The 16354-nt window shown below is 45.7% G+C and overlaps 1 protein-coding gene and 1 long non-coding RNA gene across 6 annotated transcripts in view; one reads left to right on the top strand and one right to left on the bottom strand.

Annotated features, from left to right (window-relative positions):
- LOC130368147 (uncharacterized) overlaps window positions 1-5640 on the bottom strand; it is a 118624-nt gene extending 112984 nt beyond the window's left edge. For both annotated transcript variants that reach the window (XR_008892297.1, XR_008892299.1), the window contains exon 1: window positions 5380-5640. This is a non-coding gene — a long non-coding RNA (uncharacterized LOC130368147). The remainder of the gene's footprint in view (window positions 1-5379) is intronic.
- LOC130368131 (tetraspanin-3-like) overlaps window positions 4977-16354 on the top strand; it is a 71832-nt gene continuing 60454 nt past the window's right edge. Inside the window, exon 1 of one of the 4 annotated variants that reach the window (XM_056571478.1) lies at window positions 4977-5338. In XM_056571478.1, coding sequence (XP_056427453.1) covers window positions 5276-5338 — 63 coding nt within the window. In that variant the 5' untranslated portion in view covers window positions 4977-5275. The remainder of the gene's footprint in view (window positions 5339-16354) is intronic. The other 3 variants (XM_056571487.1, XM_056571494.1, XM_056571467.1) reach the window with 3 other exon arrangements.

Genomic DNA, 16354 nt, shown 5'->3' with positions numbered 1-16354 from the left:
TCCCGCTTAGAGTCAGGGAGAGCATCAGCCTCAGCTATATAATTATACAAATTGCGAAGGACAGGGGCCAATTTTTCCTCATCCATCCTGTACCAATCGCCCACCATTCCATCTAAGCCAGGAGTCTTCCCATGAGGAAGATCCCGTATAGCCTGGGCCACTTCCTATACCGTAAGAGGGGCATCTAAAGCCTCTGCCTAAGCTCTACTAAGCATAGGAAGGGATAAATCTTGCAGAAATGAGAGGACCTCCCCCTGACAGGGCATAGAGGCATCATACAAATTAGAGTAAAATTCTGGGAGCGGGGGGATAGAGTTAATTTCCCCCCCATCTGCCTACCGATCGAAGTCCGGGCAGAGTGGGAACACGAGCGGCGAGGGGGGGAGCATGGCCGGCTTACCCCGACCAGTGGCGGCGGCATCACGGAGCAGCGGCGGCAGCAGGAAGAGTGCAGACGGAAAGTGCGGCGGTGGAGGAGGCTGAAGTGAAGCCTCCTCCACCGCCGCACTTTCCGTCCGCACTCCTCCTGCTGCCGCCGCTGCTCCGTGATGCGGCCGCCACCAGTCGAGGTAAGCCGGCCATGCTCCCCCCCCTCGCAGCTCGCGTTCCCACTCTGCCCGGACTTCGATCGGTGGGCAGATGGGGGGGGGAATGAACTCTATCCAGTGATCTTCACTGTGGCCTTCTAAAAGTTGCAAAGCTACAACTCCCAGCATGCCCAGACAGACTTTAGCTGTCTGGGCATGCTGGGAGTTATAGTTTTGCAACATCTGGAGGGCCACAATTTGGAGACCACTGTGTAGTCCAGGCATGCTGGGAGTTGTAGTTCTGCAACATATGAAGGGCCAGATATTGCAGAACTACACGCCGAGCAACCCTGACTGTCTGGGCATGCTGGGAATTTTAGTTTTGCAACAGTTGGAGGTATACGGGATGGAATCACTGAGCTTGAGTCTGTTTCTTAACTTAGTGGTTCCCCACCAGTGTGCCTACAGCTGTTGCAAAACTACAACTCCCAGCATGTACGGTCTGTCAGTGCATTCTGGGAGTTGTAGTTTTGCCACAACTGAAGGTTTGGGGCACCCCTCCCCGGGGCGCCCCCACCCCCATGTGAATGTACATTCACACGGGCGGGTTTACAGTTGGTTTCCTTCTACAAGTTTGAGTTGTGGCAAATTTTCCACCGCAGCTCAATCTTCCATTGGAAAACTCACTATGAACCCCCACCCATGTGAATGTACCCTAAAAACACTACACTACACTAACAAATAATACAAAGTAAAACACTACATACATACTACATACAATAAAAATGGAAAACGTCTCATACGGCAGTGTTTCCTATATGGAGCCTCCAGCTGCTGCAAAACCACAACTTCCAGTATTTCCGGACAGCCATAGACTGTCCTGGCAGGCTGGGAGTCTCGCAACAGCTGAAGGCACCCTGTTTGGGAAACACTGCTGTAAGGTTTTGGTGGAGACAAGCCCCATCCTTGTATCCGGGTCCACCCCCTATTGAAAATTCCTCATTCAGGCCTCAAATGCGCATGGCGCTCTCTCTTCAGAGCACTGTTGTATTTCAAGGCAACAGTTTAGGGCCACATATGGGTTATTTCCGCACTCAGGGAAATTGCGTTACAAATTTTGGGGGGATTTTTCTCCTTTTACCCCTTATGAAAATGTGAAGTTGGGAGCTACACCAGCATGTTAGTGTAAAAAAATTTAAATGTTTACACCAACATACTGGTGTTGCCCCATACTTTTCATATTCACAAAAGATAAAAGGAGAAAAAGACCCCCAAAATTTCTAACGCAATTTCTTCAGAGTACGGAAATACCTCATATGTGGACGTAAAATGCTCTGCGGATGAACTACATGGCTCAGGAGTGAGAGAGCACCATGTACATTTGAGGCCTAAATTGGTGATTTGCACAGGGGTGGCTGATCGTTACAGCGGTTCTGACAAGAACGCAAACAAAAAACACTCACATGGGACCCCATTTTGGAAATTACACCTTCATGGAACGTATCAAGGGGTATAGTGAGCCTTAACACCCCACAGGTCTTTGACACATTTTCATTAAAGTTGGACATGAAAAAAAAAAAATTCTCCCTGAAATGCTGGTGTTACCCCAAATTTTTCATTTTCACAAGGGGTAATAGGAAAAAAAGCCTCCCAAAATTTGTAACACCATTTTTCTGAGTAAGGGAATACTCCATATGTGGATATAAAGTGCTCTGCGGGTGAACTACAAGGCTCAGAAGAGAAGAAGCGCCATTGGGCTTTTTGAGAGAGAATTAGGCTGGAATTGAAGGCCATGTGCATTTACAAAGCCCCCATGGTGCCAGAATAGTGGACCACCCCCCCATACATGACCCAATTTTGGAAACTACACCCCTCACGGAATGATCTAAGGGATACAGTGAGCATTTACGCCCCACAGATGTCTGACCAATTTTTTGAACAGTCTTCCGTAAAAATGAAAAATTGAATTTTTCATTTGCACAGCCCACTGTTCCAAAGATCTGTCAAATGCCAGTGGGGTGTAAATACTCACTGCACCCCTTATTAAATTCTGGGAGGGGTGTAGCTTCCAAAATGGGGTCACATGTGGGGGGGGGCCACTGTTCTGGCACCATGGGGGCTTTGTAAATGCACATGGCCCCCGACTTCCATTCCAACCAAATTCTCTCTCCAAAAGCCCAATGTCGCTCCTTCCCTTCTGAGCCCTCTAGTGCACCCAGAGAGCACTTTATACCCACATATGAGGTATTTCCTTACTCGAGAGAAATGGGGTTACAAATTTTGTGGGCATTTTCTCCTGTTACTCCTTGTGAAAATGAAAAATTTGGGGTAACACCAGCATTATAGTGTTAAAAATCTAATTTGTCATTTTCACGTCCCAATTTAACAAAGTTCAATAATCACCTGTTGGGTGTTAAGGCTCACTGTATCCCTTGTTACGTTCCTTGAGGAGTGTAGTTTCCAAAATTGTATGCCAAGTGAGGATTTTTTTTACTGTTCTGGCATCCTTACCTTCTAAGCCTTGTAGTGCACCCACAGAGCACTTGACATCCACATATGAGGTATTTCCTTACTTAAGAGAAAATGAATTACAAGCTTTGGGGGCCTTTTTACCTTTACCTCTTTTAAAAATGAAAAAAATGGGGCTACAATAACATTTTAGTGTAAAAAATTAAGATTTTTATTTTTCTCCTCCATTTTGCTGCTATTCCTGTGAAACACATAAAGGGTTAACAAACTTTTTGAATGTCATTTTGAATACTTTGAGGGGTGCAGTTTTCATAATGGGGTCCTTTATAGGGGATTTCCAACATAAAGACCCTCAAATTCACTTCTAAACTTAACTGGTCCCTGAAAAATTCTGATTTTGAAATTTTCGGGAAAAATTGGAAAATTGCTGCTATACTTTGAAGCCCTCTGATGTCTTCAAAAAGTTAAAACATGTCAACTTTATGATGCAAACATATAGTAGACATATTGTATATATGAATCAATATGTAATTTATTTGATATGTCCCTTTTCCTTACAAGCAGAGAGCTTCAAAGTTAGAAAAATGCTAAATTTAAAAATTTTTCCTGAAATTTTTGAATTTTTTACCAAGAAATGATGCAAGTAGCGAAGTAAATTTACCACTAACATAAAGTAGAATATGTCACAAAATAAAACAATCTCAGAATCAAATTTAGTAAAAGCATCCCAGAGTTATTAATATATAAAATCATAGTGGTCAGATTTGCAAAAAATGCTCCCGTCCTTAGGGTTATAATGGGCTCCGTCCTGAAGGGGTTAAAGGGGTATTCTGTGAAAAAAAATTTTTTTTAAATCAACTGGTGCCAGAAAGTTAAACAGATTTGTAAATCACTTCTATTTAAAAATCTTAATCCTTCCAGTTCTTATCAGCTGCTGAATACTACAGAGGATTCCCCGCGAATTCCAGGCAGCAGCCCGGCTTTCTGAACACTTTTGTTTAGAACGCTGGGTTTGGGTGGCCGTGACACCCCCACCTATAGACATGAATGGAGGGGGTGTTGTGTGACATCATGACCATGGCCACCCAAACATAGAATCTAGAGAGAGGGAAGAAGGCGCCTCATGTGCGGGATCAGCAGATCTTGTGAGTGGCGGGAAGGTAGGTAATCCCAGGCCACTTACCAAAGTTGGTTGTGCGCCCACACAACAAGGTCTAGCGTGAAGTAGAGTAGAAACAAGAATGAGATGACCATAAAATCAGGAGTTTTGTCCGGCACAGAAAGGAACCGTCAGGATGCAGGATAAAATCAAGGGATTTATTGAATGCAACGCGTTTCGCTGCGCATGCGCAGCGAAACGCGTTGCATTCAATAAATCCCTTGATTTTATCCTGCATCCTGACGGTTCCTTTCTGCGCCGGACAAAACTCCTTATTTTATGGTCATCTCATCCTTGTTTCTACCCAAACATAGAAGCACAGTTCATATAGGGGAGCATAGTGGTACAGTCCAAAAATATTCAGAACACGGGGATGATGCTTGGGGATCTCGGGAGAGGGGGGGGCCCAGTGGCCGGACCCCCGTGATCAGACATCTTATCTACTATCCTTGTGATACAGGATAAGATGTCCAGGGCGTAACCTGTTAATATAAATTGACAAAAATGGGGGGGGGGGGGTGGCATTAGATGAGGGTGTGGCTAGGAAGGGGCATGGGTGGGGTGTGGCCATGAGGGGCAACAAAAAGCTTCATTCAAAGGCCTAGGCTGCTTTGGTTCAGCAAGCATCTGGGTCCCTGTGTGTAGCACAGTATTGTCTAGTAAGTCCCCACATGGCCAGAGGGGGCAGCAAAGAGGCCTCGTCGAGGTTCTCTACATTAGACAATATTCGGTAGCCCAGAACCACCGAAAAAGTAACAAAGTTTTAATAAAGATAGAAGTTTTATAACTTTGTAAAAGCTTTTCATTTAACACATTTCCCCCTCTTTACTATTAAGGAAATGCTAAGGAGTATGTAGTATTGCTGCACTGCCATGTACATTAAAAGATGACCTACTACATCTATGAACCCTGTGAGAAATAGAGAAGTGACCATGATTGTTCCTCTCCCTTCACGGCTGTCGTGTCCGCATTGAGCCGACTTCCGCCCTCACCTGGGGCCCTTATCTCCCTGAGGCGTAGTGCGGGGATGAAGTCACTGGTAATCATGTGAGTGTGGAGGGCGGGACAGGTCGTAAGCGTCGGCTAGAGCCCGCACACCGGGAGTTGGACCGTACTCGCTATGGGTCGCTTTGTGGAGAGCTCGGCCCGCCTGTGTATAGGACTCCTGTCATTCCTCTTCTGGGTAAGGTGCTGCCCGCTCTAGTCTTGGACGGACCCGCTCACCTTATGACAACAGTAGTCTGGTGCCTGGACGGTCCTGGCTTTATCTGTCCCTACAGGGATGCAGCGGGAATAAACCGCAGGTCCGTCGTGTGAAAGGCGGAGGGCAGTGCGGTTTTCTTTCAGTTGTCGCTGGTGTTCACTCTTTCTGGGGAAGCTAGACCTCGTGTGTAAGGAGCGGCTCCTCACTGTGTGGAAGGTCCCATAGGGGGAGATTCGACAGGACCTGTGCTGAGGAAAAGTTCACCAGTTGCCCATAGCAACCAATCAGATTGCTTTTATTTTTCAGAAGCCTTTTCAAAAAAATGAAATAGCGATCTTATTGTTGCTATGGGCAACTGGTCAACTTTTATTTCTGCACAAGTTTTAACCCCTTAAGGACCCATCCCATTTAGGGGTACTCCGGTGGAAAACATTTTTTTTTCTAAATCAACTGGTGCCAGAAAGTTAAACAGATTTGTAAATTTCTTCTATTTAAAAATCTCAATCCTTCCAGTACTTATCAGCTGCTGTATGTTCCAGAGTAAGTTCTTTTCTTTTTGAATTTCTTTTCTTTTCTGACCACAGTGCTCTCTGGTGACACCTCTGTCTGTTTTAGGAACTGTCCAGAGCAGGAGCAAATCCATAGCAAACATATCCTGCTTTGGACAGTTCCTGACGTGGACTGAGGTGTCAGCAGAGAGCACTGTGGTCAGACGGAAAGGGAATCCAAAAAGAAAAGAACTCCCTGTGGAACATACAGCAGCTCATAAGTACTGGAAGGATTGAGATTTTTAAAAATAAGTAACTTACAAATCTGTTTAACTTTCTGGCATCAGTTGATTTAAAAAATTTTTTTTCCAGTGGAGTACCCCTTAAATGGGCACTGTCATGAAATAAAAAAAATTGTTGTAGTACTTAAGTACTACAACATATCTCTAATATACTTTAATTAAAAAAAGTGATTTTAAACCAGTTTAAAATCACTTTTAAATTCGGCCACTAGGGGTCGCCCTCCTAGTGGCCGAATGCATTAGGCATTGACGTCACTAATGAATTTTGACTCGTTGAAGCCTGGCAACGAGTCGGAATTCATTCACTGCGGTGCTCGCTTCCGTCTGTCAATCAGACAGGCGGGAGCGAGCGCTTTGAAAGAAGAGGACGTGCGCAGGCTCCCTGGCAGGCCCCGGCTCCAGGCGACAGGTGAAAATATCTATGTTGTGTCTGTTTTCAATGTGTTTTTGTGCTTTTGCGGGGGGAGGGGAGGGGGGGTAGTGGGTTGAGGGCGCAGCTGGGCCAGGGGGGTTGCGGGCTGCGCGGCAGGAGCGGGATGTGCAGCCATTCACCTATACAGTATGCCTCCAGTTGTCTCCCCACTACAACTCCCAGCATGCCCTGACAGCCAATAGATGTCCTGGCAAGCTGGGAGTTGTAGTGGGGAAACAGCTGGAAGGATACTGAATAGGTGAACTAAGGGGGGTGGGGTGGGGAGTGAGTTGAGCGGCGTGACGGGGGGGGGGTTGCGGGCTGCGCGGCGGGGAGCGGGATGAGCACAGCGATCACAGATACTGTTTTCAGCTGTACAGTATGCCTCCAGTTTTTTCCCACTACAACTCCCAGCATGCCCTGACAGCCAATAGATGTCATGGCAAGCTGGGAGTTGCAGTGGGGAAACAGCTGGAGGGACACTGAATAGGTGAACTACGGGCGGAAGTGTCGGCCCCAGCAGGCATCAGTGACGTGGTGCCTGCTGGGGAAGTCTGCCTGGTAGTGAGCACACTACCAGGCAGACAAAAAGGCATTTTTTAATATGTAAAAAAAAAAAAAGTGATGGTGGGAGCTACCCTTTAAGGACCAGCCAATTTTCACGGTAGGACACGGCCAGTTTTTGCACATCTGACCACTGTCACTTTAAGCATTAATAACTCTGGGATGCTTTTACCTTTCATTCTGATTCCGAGAGAGTTTTTTTTTTTCGTGACATATTCTACTTTACGTTAGTGGTAAAATTTTGTCGATACTTGCATCATTTCTTGGTGAAAAATTCCAACATTTTGATGGAAAAAATAGAAAATTTTGCATTTTTTTTTTTTTTTAACTTTGAAGCTCTCTGCTCATAAAGAAAATGAATATTCCAAATTTATATATTGATTCACATATACAATATGTCTACTTTGTTTGCATCATAAAGTTGACATGTTTTTACTTTTGGAAGACATCAGAGGGCTTCAAAGAATAGCAGCAATTTTCCAATTTTTCACAAAATTTTCAAAATCGACATTTTTCAGGGACCAGTTCAGTTTTGAAGTGGATTTCAAGGGCCTTCTTATTAGAAATACCCCACAAATTACCCCATTATAAAAACTGCACCCCTCAAAGTATTCAAAATGACATTCAAAAGGTTTGTTAACCCTTTAGGTGTTTCACAGGAATAGCAGCAAATTGAAGGAGAAAATTCAAAATCTTCATTTTTTTACACTGGCATGTTCTTGTAGACCCAGTTATTGAATTTTTACAAGGGTTAAAAGGAGAGAAATCTTCCTAAAATGTGTAACCCAATTTCTCTCGAGTAAGAAAATACCTCATATGTGTATGTCAAGTGTTCGGCGGGCGCTGTAGAGTGCTCAGAAGGGAATGAGCAACAGTGGGATTTTGGAGAGTGAGTTTTTCTGAAATGGTTTATGGGGGGCATGTCACATTTAGGAAGCCCCTATGGTGCCTGAACAGCAAATAAAAAAACACATGGCATACTATTTTGGAAACTACACCCCTCAAGGCACATAACAAGGGGTCCAGTGAGCCTTAGCACCCCACAGCTGTTTGACGACTTTTTGTTAAAATTGGATGTTTAAATGAAGGAACATTGTTTTTTCACTGAAGTGCAGTTTTTTCCCCAAATTTAACATTTTTACAAAGGGTAATGGGAGAAAATGCCCCCCAAATTTTGTGACCCCCCCATCTCTTCTGAGTATGGAAATACCCCGTGTGTGGACGTCAAGTGCTCTGCTGGCGCACTACAATGCTCAGAAGAGGAGGAGCGCCATTGAGCTTTTGGAAAGAGAATTAGTTTGGAATGGAAGTCAGGGGCCATGTGTGTTTACAAAGCCCCCCCCCCCCGTGGTGCCAAAACAGTGGACCTCCCCACGTGACCCCCATTTGTTACGACGTAAAATGCTCTGCGGGCGAACTACAATGCTCGGAGGAGGAGTCACATTTGGCTTTTGGAAAGCAAATTTTACTGAAATGGTTTTTGGTGGGCATGTCGCAAGTGCTCTGCTGGCGCACTACAATGCTCAGAAGAGAAGGAGTGCCATTGAGCTTTTGGAAAAAGATAATCCGTTTGGAATGGAAGTCAGGGGCCATGTGCGTTTACAAAGCCCCCCGTGGTGCCAGAACAGTGGACACCCCCACGTGACCCCATTTTGGAAACTACACCCCTCACAGAATTTAATAAGGGGTGCAGTGAGTATTTACACCGGCCGGGACCCGTGGCTAATAGCGCACGGCATTGATCGCTGTGCCGCGCGCTATTAACCCTTTAGACGCGGCATTCAAAGTTGAACGCCGCGTCTAAAGGGAAACTGAAAACATGCCAGTTAGCTCAGTGGGCTGACCTTATGAGAAACCAGTGATCAATGATAAAGATCAGTGTGTGCATTGTTATAGGTCCCTATGGGAGCTATAACACTGCAAAAAAAAAAGTGAATAAACATCATTTAACACCTCCCCTATTAAAAGTTTGAATCACCCCCCTTTTCCCATAAAAAAAAAAAAACACAGTATAAATAAAAATAAACAAACATATATGGTATCGCCGCATGCGGAAATGTCTGAATTATAAAAATATATCGTTAATTAAACTGCACGGTTAATGGCGTGCACGCAAAAAAATTCCAAAGTCCAAAATAGTGCATTTTTGGTCACTTTTTATATCATGAAAAAATGAATAAAAAGCGATCAATAAGTCCTATCAATGCAAAAATGGTACCGTTAAAAACTTCAGATCACGGCGCAAAAAATTTGCCCTCATACCGCCCCATACACGGAAAAATAAAAAAGTTATAGGGGTCAGAAATTACAATTTTAAACGTATAAATTTTCCTGCATGAAGTTATGATTTTTTCCAGAAGTACGACAAAATCAAACCTATATAAGTAGGGTATCATTTTAATCGTATGGACCTACAGAATAATAAGGTGACATTTTTACCGAAAAATTTACTACGTAGAAACGGAAGCCCCCAAAATTTACAAAATGGCGTTTTTTTTTTAAATTTTGTCTCACAATGATTTTTTTCTGTTTCACCGTAGATTTTTGGGCACAATGACTGATGTCATTACAAAGTAGAATTGGTGGCGCAAAAAATAAGCAATCATATGGATTTTTAGGTGCAAAATTGAAAGTTATGATTTTTTAAAGGCAAGGAGCAAAAAACGAAACTGCAAAAAACGAAAAAAAAAACCGGTCCTTAAGGGGTTAAGGCGCACTATACTCCTTGTTACATTCCGTGAGGGTTGTAGTTTCCAAAATGGCATCACATGTAGGTATTCATTTTTTTGCGTTTATGTCAGAACCGCTGTAACTATCAGTCACCCCTGTGCAAATCACCAATTTAGGCCTCAAATGTACATGGTGCGCTCTCACTCCTGAGCCTTGTTGTGCGCCCGCAGAGCATTTTACGCCCACATATGGGGTATTTCCGTACTAAGGAGAAATTGTGTTACAAATTTTGGGGGTCTTTTTTTTGCTTTTACCGCTTGTGAAAATAAAACGTATGGGGCAACACCAGCATGTTAGTGTCAAATTTTTTTACACTAACAGGCTGGTGTAGCCCCCAACTTTTCCTTTTCATAAGGGGTAAAAACCCCTTATGAAAAGCCCCCCAAAATGTGTAGTAATACCCCATACGTGGCCCTTAACTGTTTCCTTGAAATACTACAGGGCTCCGAAGTGAGAGAGCGCCATGCGCATTTGACTACATTAGGGATTGCATAGGGGTGGACATAGGGGTATTCTATGCCAGTGATTCCGAAACAGGGTGCCTCCAGCTGTTGCTAAACTCCCAGCATGCCTGGACAATCAGTGGCTGTCCAGAAATGCTGGGAGTTCTTGTTTTGCAACAGCTGGAGGCTCCGTTTTGGAAACACTGGCGTACAATACGTTTTTCATTTTTATTGGTGGGGGGACAGTGTAAGGGGGTGTATATGTAGTGTTTTACCCTTTATTTTGTGGTAGTGTAGTGTTTTTAGGGTACATTCGCGCTGCGATGTTGCAGTCAGTTTCCCGTTAGGAGTTTGCGCTGCGGCGGAAAACCTCCAGCTGTTTCAAAACTACAACTCCCAGCATTACTGACAGACTGTGTATGCTGGGAGTTGTACCTTGCAACAGCTGGAGGCACACTGGTTCAGTTAGGTTCTGTTACCTAACTCAGTATTTTTCAACCAGTGTGCCTCCAGCTGTTGCAAGGTACAACTCCCAGCATGTACTGATCGCTGAAGGGCATGCTGGGAGGTGTAGTTATTCAACAGCTTGAGGTACGTGGAGCTGGAGGTAAGTTTTGCAACATCTGGAGGGCTACATTTGGAGACCACTGCACAGTGATCTCCAAACTGTGGCCCTCCAGATGTTGCAATACTACAAATCCCAGCATGCCCACACAGCAAACAGCTGTCTGGGCCTGCTGGGAGTTGTAGTTTTGCAACATCTGGAGGGCTACAGTATAGAGACCACTGTATAGTGGTCTCAGACTGTAGCCCTCCAGATGTTGCTAGGCAACTCACCAGCTTCCGTACGATCCAGCAAGCCAGCCGCACGACATCGCCGCCTGCCGATCAGTCGCCTGCTGCCTCCGGATGGGTAAGTGGATCTACTGCCATCTTCTGCCACCGGTGTCCCCGTACTGCCCGGCCTATTGTGGGTGCCCCCGCCCCCGATCTGCTATTGGTGGTCGCGTCTAGACCACCAATAGCAGGGATAGGAGGGGTGGCACCCCTGCCACCTCACTCCTATCCCTTCAGGGGGACCGTGGGTGTCTTAGACAACCGCGATCCCCCTTATATTCCGGGTCACCATAGACCCATATGACCCGGAATCTGCGCAAATCGCAGGTTGCCGACATGGGGGGGGGGGGGGGGGGGGGGGGGGATCTGATGACCCCCCCCCCCCCCCTGGGCATTTGCGCAGGGTGCCTGCTGATCGATATCAGCAGTTACTCCGGTCCAGTCCCCATCCGGCATACGGCGGGGACCGAAATTCCCACGGCCGTATGGATATGCCCTAGGTCCTTAAAGGAGTACCCCACCCCTAGACATCTTATCCCCTATCCAAAGGATATGGGATAAGATGTCAGATCGCTGGGGTCCCGCTGCTGGGGACCCACGGGATCGTCGCTGCGGCACCGCACCACTCTGTGCGTAATGACGGGCGATACAGGGGATGGAGCAGCGTGACGTCATGGCTCCGCCCCTCTTGACATCACGTCCTGCCCCCTTAATGACCCCTCCACGCCCCCTCCCATAGACTTGTATTGAGGTGGCGGACCATGACGTCAGGAGGGGCGGAGCCGTGACGTCACAATGCTCCAGCCCCTGTATTGCCCATCATTACGCGCAGAGTGAACTTGCTCTGTACAGTAATGATAGCGGGGTGTCCCGCAGCGGAGATCCTGGGGGTCCCCAGCAGCGGGACCCCGGCGATCTGACATCTCCTTTGGATAGGGGATAAGATGTCTAGGAGCGGAGTACCCCTTTAAGTACCAGGAAGCCAGGGCGTATCCATACGCCCTAAGTCCTTAAAGGGTTAAAGTATCATGTAAGAAAACTATCACCTATCCAAAGTTTTAGATCACGGCAGTCCGAGCACTCACGATCTCTTTGGAGCCCCGGCTCTCCTTCACAGCAGCGTATCACAACCCCTGTTTGAAGCAGGGGCTGCCTCGCCCCATCCATATAGCTCTGTGGGAGAGATAAAGGCCGAAGATTGCCAAACAGGTCTCCTGTAGAGCTATATGAAGGGGGTGTGGTGGCTTTGTGCAGGGTTATGACGCACCACTGTGAAGGAAAGCCTGAGTTCGCATGGGCACCAGCGGTTGGACCCCCGCGATCCAAAGCTTTGGATAGGGGATACGTTTTCTTATGTAGCAGGTTTTTGGGAGCGCCCCATGGTGTCTCTGGGATCCCTTACCCTAGCTACCTCACTACGCCCGACAGGCAGATCCTGAGCCTCTGCTATCTGCGGCAGTGCCTCCACTCAGTGGAGCATCCGGGGTAGGGATGTGGGGTCCCACTGGGTAAACTAATGTAAACTAACTTTATATAGTAAGTAGCAAATTAACTATATACATAGAATAAAATAGTGTAACACAGACAGGAATGCAATGTGGATTTTCCTCACCCACCCGCTAGCACACCTGTGGCCCACCCCCTTATCTTTGCCCTAATGGCCGTTGGTGCAGATAGGAAGGTTGGGGCCCTTATAAGTCCTGCTCCGCAGAGTCACTGAAGCAGCCTGAGCTGTGTAATATCCACCACTGGACCTCAGAGTCTTTACTTGGAGTAAGGAGACAGATGCCCTGTAGTGGGACATGGAAGAGGCTTTATCTTACCCTCACAACACCATTAACCAGGTCAGTCCAGCAGCAGTCTCCTCTCACTGTATTCACCAGACGTCTGGACTTAGTGCTTGTCTCTGCCAGCAGGTCTCTCTCTCAACTGGTGTGGTCCGGTGTGAACCAAGTTCTCTCAGCTAGGTGCAGTCTCTCACAGCTAGAAGCACCTCTTTTCTCTGGCTAAGCTTGTAGTGGCATCAGCCAGTCCTCAGGGCACAGGACCATTGTGATGTCACAATCATGTGACCGAAGTCTCCACCAGTCAGCATTCTCTCGAAATGGCTGCTAATCATGTGATCACAGCTCCAGTCTTAACAGCATACTAGTTCATTTGTGGTCTCCATCCGCCATCTACTGGGCATTTCAGATAATACAGCCAACGCCACAGGGGATACATTTACATGATACTTCTTCTTTAACCCCTTTAGGACCGAGGTCATTTTGGCCTTAAGACCCGAGCATTTTTTTGCACATCTGACCACTGTCACTTTAAATATTAATAACTCTGGAATGCTTGTACTTATGAAATTGATTCCGAGATTGTTTTTTCGTGACATATTCTACTTTATGTTAGTGGTAAATTTTCGTCGATACTTGCATCATTTCTTGGTGAAAATTAGCAAAATTTTATGAAAAATTAGAAAATTTTGCTTTTTTCTAACTTTGAAGCTCTCTGCTTGTAAGGAAAATGGATATTCGGAAAATTTGCTGCATTTCAAACTTGCATTGAGAAACCCACTGTAAACCTGACCGTGTGAATGTACCCTGTACATTCTTGTTGGGGGGGGGGGGGGGTCAAAACTACAACTCCCAGCATGCCCTTTGGCTGTCCGTGCATGCTGGGGGTTGTAGTTATGCAACAGCTAGAGGCACACTGGTTGCAATACACTGAGAGTTTGTTACTTAACTCATTGTTTCCCAACCTGTGCGCCTCCCAGCTGTTGCAAAACTACAACTCCCAGCAAGTATGGTCTGTCAGTGCATGCTGGGAGGTTTAGTTTTGCAACAGCTGGAGGCACACGGGTTGGGAACGCTGAGTTAGGAAACAGACAATGTTTCCCAACCAGTGTGCCTCCAGTTGTTGCAAAACTATAACTCCCAGCATGCCCAGACAGCCAAAGGCCAAAGTTCATTCTTTTACGGACACGGAAAATGGAATTTCCTGGCTCGGAAATTCGGCCGTTTGCACAGTGCAGCAGAATCCCGTTGAATTCAACGGGACTCGGCTTCAGCAGAATCTCCGTGCCAGATTCCAATACGAAATTCGGCACAGAAATTCTGACATGTGAACCTAGCCTTTGTCTTTTCAGGGAAAGGGATGGATCGTGTGGCTGTCCTGAAAGTCAAACATGATGCCGCTCACTTTTCTGGCTTATAACTAGCAATTACTGCGAGTCTCAGGAGTGCGACCCACTGTGGTTAATACTTTTGATGTGTCTTGGCAACATGTCAAGTTTACTTTTAAAATGTAAACTTGATTTGATTAATAGGTGATTTTCTGATGACACATTCCCTTAAACCTCTTAAGGACGCAGGGCGTGACCCCGCATCATACCGGGTCGGACCCGGCGGCTAATTGCATGTGGCACCGATCGTTGTGCTGCGCTCCATTAACCCTTCAGACGTGGCGATCAAAGTTGATCGCCGCATCTAAAACGAAAGTAAAAGCTTCCCGGCAGCTCAGTCGGGCTGATCGGGACTATCGCAATAAAATCGTGATGTCACGATCAGCTAGGACGTGAGCGGAGGCCCCCTTACCTTGCTCCGCCGCGTCCGATCGGCGTTTGATTGCTCCATGTCTGAGCTACAGGCTTGAGCAATCAACCCCCTATAACGCTGATCCATGCAAAGCTATGGCTTTGCAGGGATCAGTATAAGAGGTCAGTGTGTACAGTGTTATAGCCTCCTATGGGAGCTATAACACTGCAAATAAAAAAGTTAATGGTCAGTTACCCCTTCCCTAATAAAAGTTTGAATCACCCCCCTTTTCCCATAAAAAAAACTGTATAAATAAACATATGTGGTATCGCCGCGTGCAGAAATGTCCGAACTATAAAAATATATTGTCAATTAACCCCTTAAGGACGCAGGACGTAAATGTACGTCCTGGTGCGGTGGTACTTAAACGCACCAGGACGTACATTTACGTCCTGTGCATAACCGCGGGCATCGGAGCGATGCCCGTGTCATGCGCGGCTGATCCTGGCTGCTGATCGCAGCCAGGGACCCGCCGGCAATGGCCGACGCTCGCGATCTCGTGGGCGTCCATTAACCCCTCAGGTGCCGGGATCAATACAGATCCCGGCATCTGCGGCAGTGCGCGATTTGAATGAATGATCGGATCGCCCGCAGCGCTGCTGCGGGGATCCGATCATTCATAACGCCGCACGGAGGTCCCCTCTCCTTCCTCCGTGCGGCTCCCGGCGTCTCCTGCTCTGGTCTGATCGAGCAGACCAGAGCAGAAGATGACCGAAAACACTGATCTGTTCTATGTCCTATACATAGAACAGATCAGTATTAGCAATCAAGGTATTGCTATGAATAGTCCCCTATGGGGACTATTCAAGTGTAAAAAAAAAAATATATATATAAAAGTAAAAAGTGAAAAATCCCCTCCCCCAATAAAAAAGTAAAACGTCCGTTTTTTTCCTATTTTACCCCCCAAAAAGCGTAAAAAAAAAATTTTTATAGACATATTTGGTATCGCCGTGTGCGTAAATGTCCGAACTATTAAAATAAAATGTTAATGATCCCGTACGGTGAACGGCGTGAACGAAAAAAAAAAATCCAAAATTCCTACTTTTTTAATACATTTTATAAAAAAAAAAAAAATTATACAAAATTTATTGTTTTTTATATGCAAATGTGGTATCAAAAAAAAAGTACAGATCATGGCGCAAAAATGAGCCCCCATACCGCCGCTTATACGGAAAAATAAAAAAGTTAGAGGTCATCAAAATAAAGGGATTATAAACGTACTAATTTGGTTAAAAAGTTTGTGATTTTTTTTTTTAAGCGCAACAATAATATAAAAGTATGTAATAATGGGTATCATTTTAATCGTATTGACCCTCAGAATAAAGAACACACGTCATTTTTATCATAAATTGTACGGCGTGAAAACGAAACCTTCCAAAATTACCAAAATTGCATTTTTCGTTTTTAATTTCCCCACAAAAATAGTGTTTTTTGGTTGCGCCATACATTTTATGATATGAGTGATGTCATTACAAAGGACAACTGGTCACGCAAAAAACAAGCCCTCATACTAGTCTGTGGATGAAAATATAAAAGAGTTATGATTTTTAGAAGGCGAGGAGGAAAAAATGAAAACGTAAAAATTAAATTGTCTGAGTCCTTAAGGCCAAAATGGGCTGAGTCCTTAAGGGGTTA

Source organism: Hyla sarda, chromosome 1 (assembly GCF_029499605.1).
Source record: "Hyla sarda isolate aHylSar1 chromosome 1, aHylSar1.hap1, whole genome shotgun sequence".
Classification (NCBI taxonomy): Eukaryota; Metazoa; Chordata; class Amphibia; order Anura; family Hylidae; genus Hyla; species Hyla sarda.
Note: the sequence above shows the minus strand (reverse complement) of the source record. Positions and strands in the feature narration are given on the sequence as shown.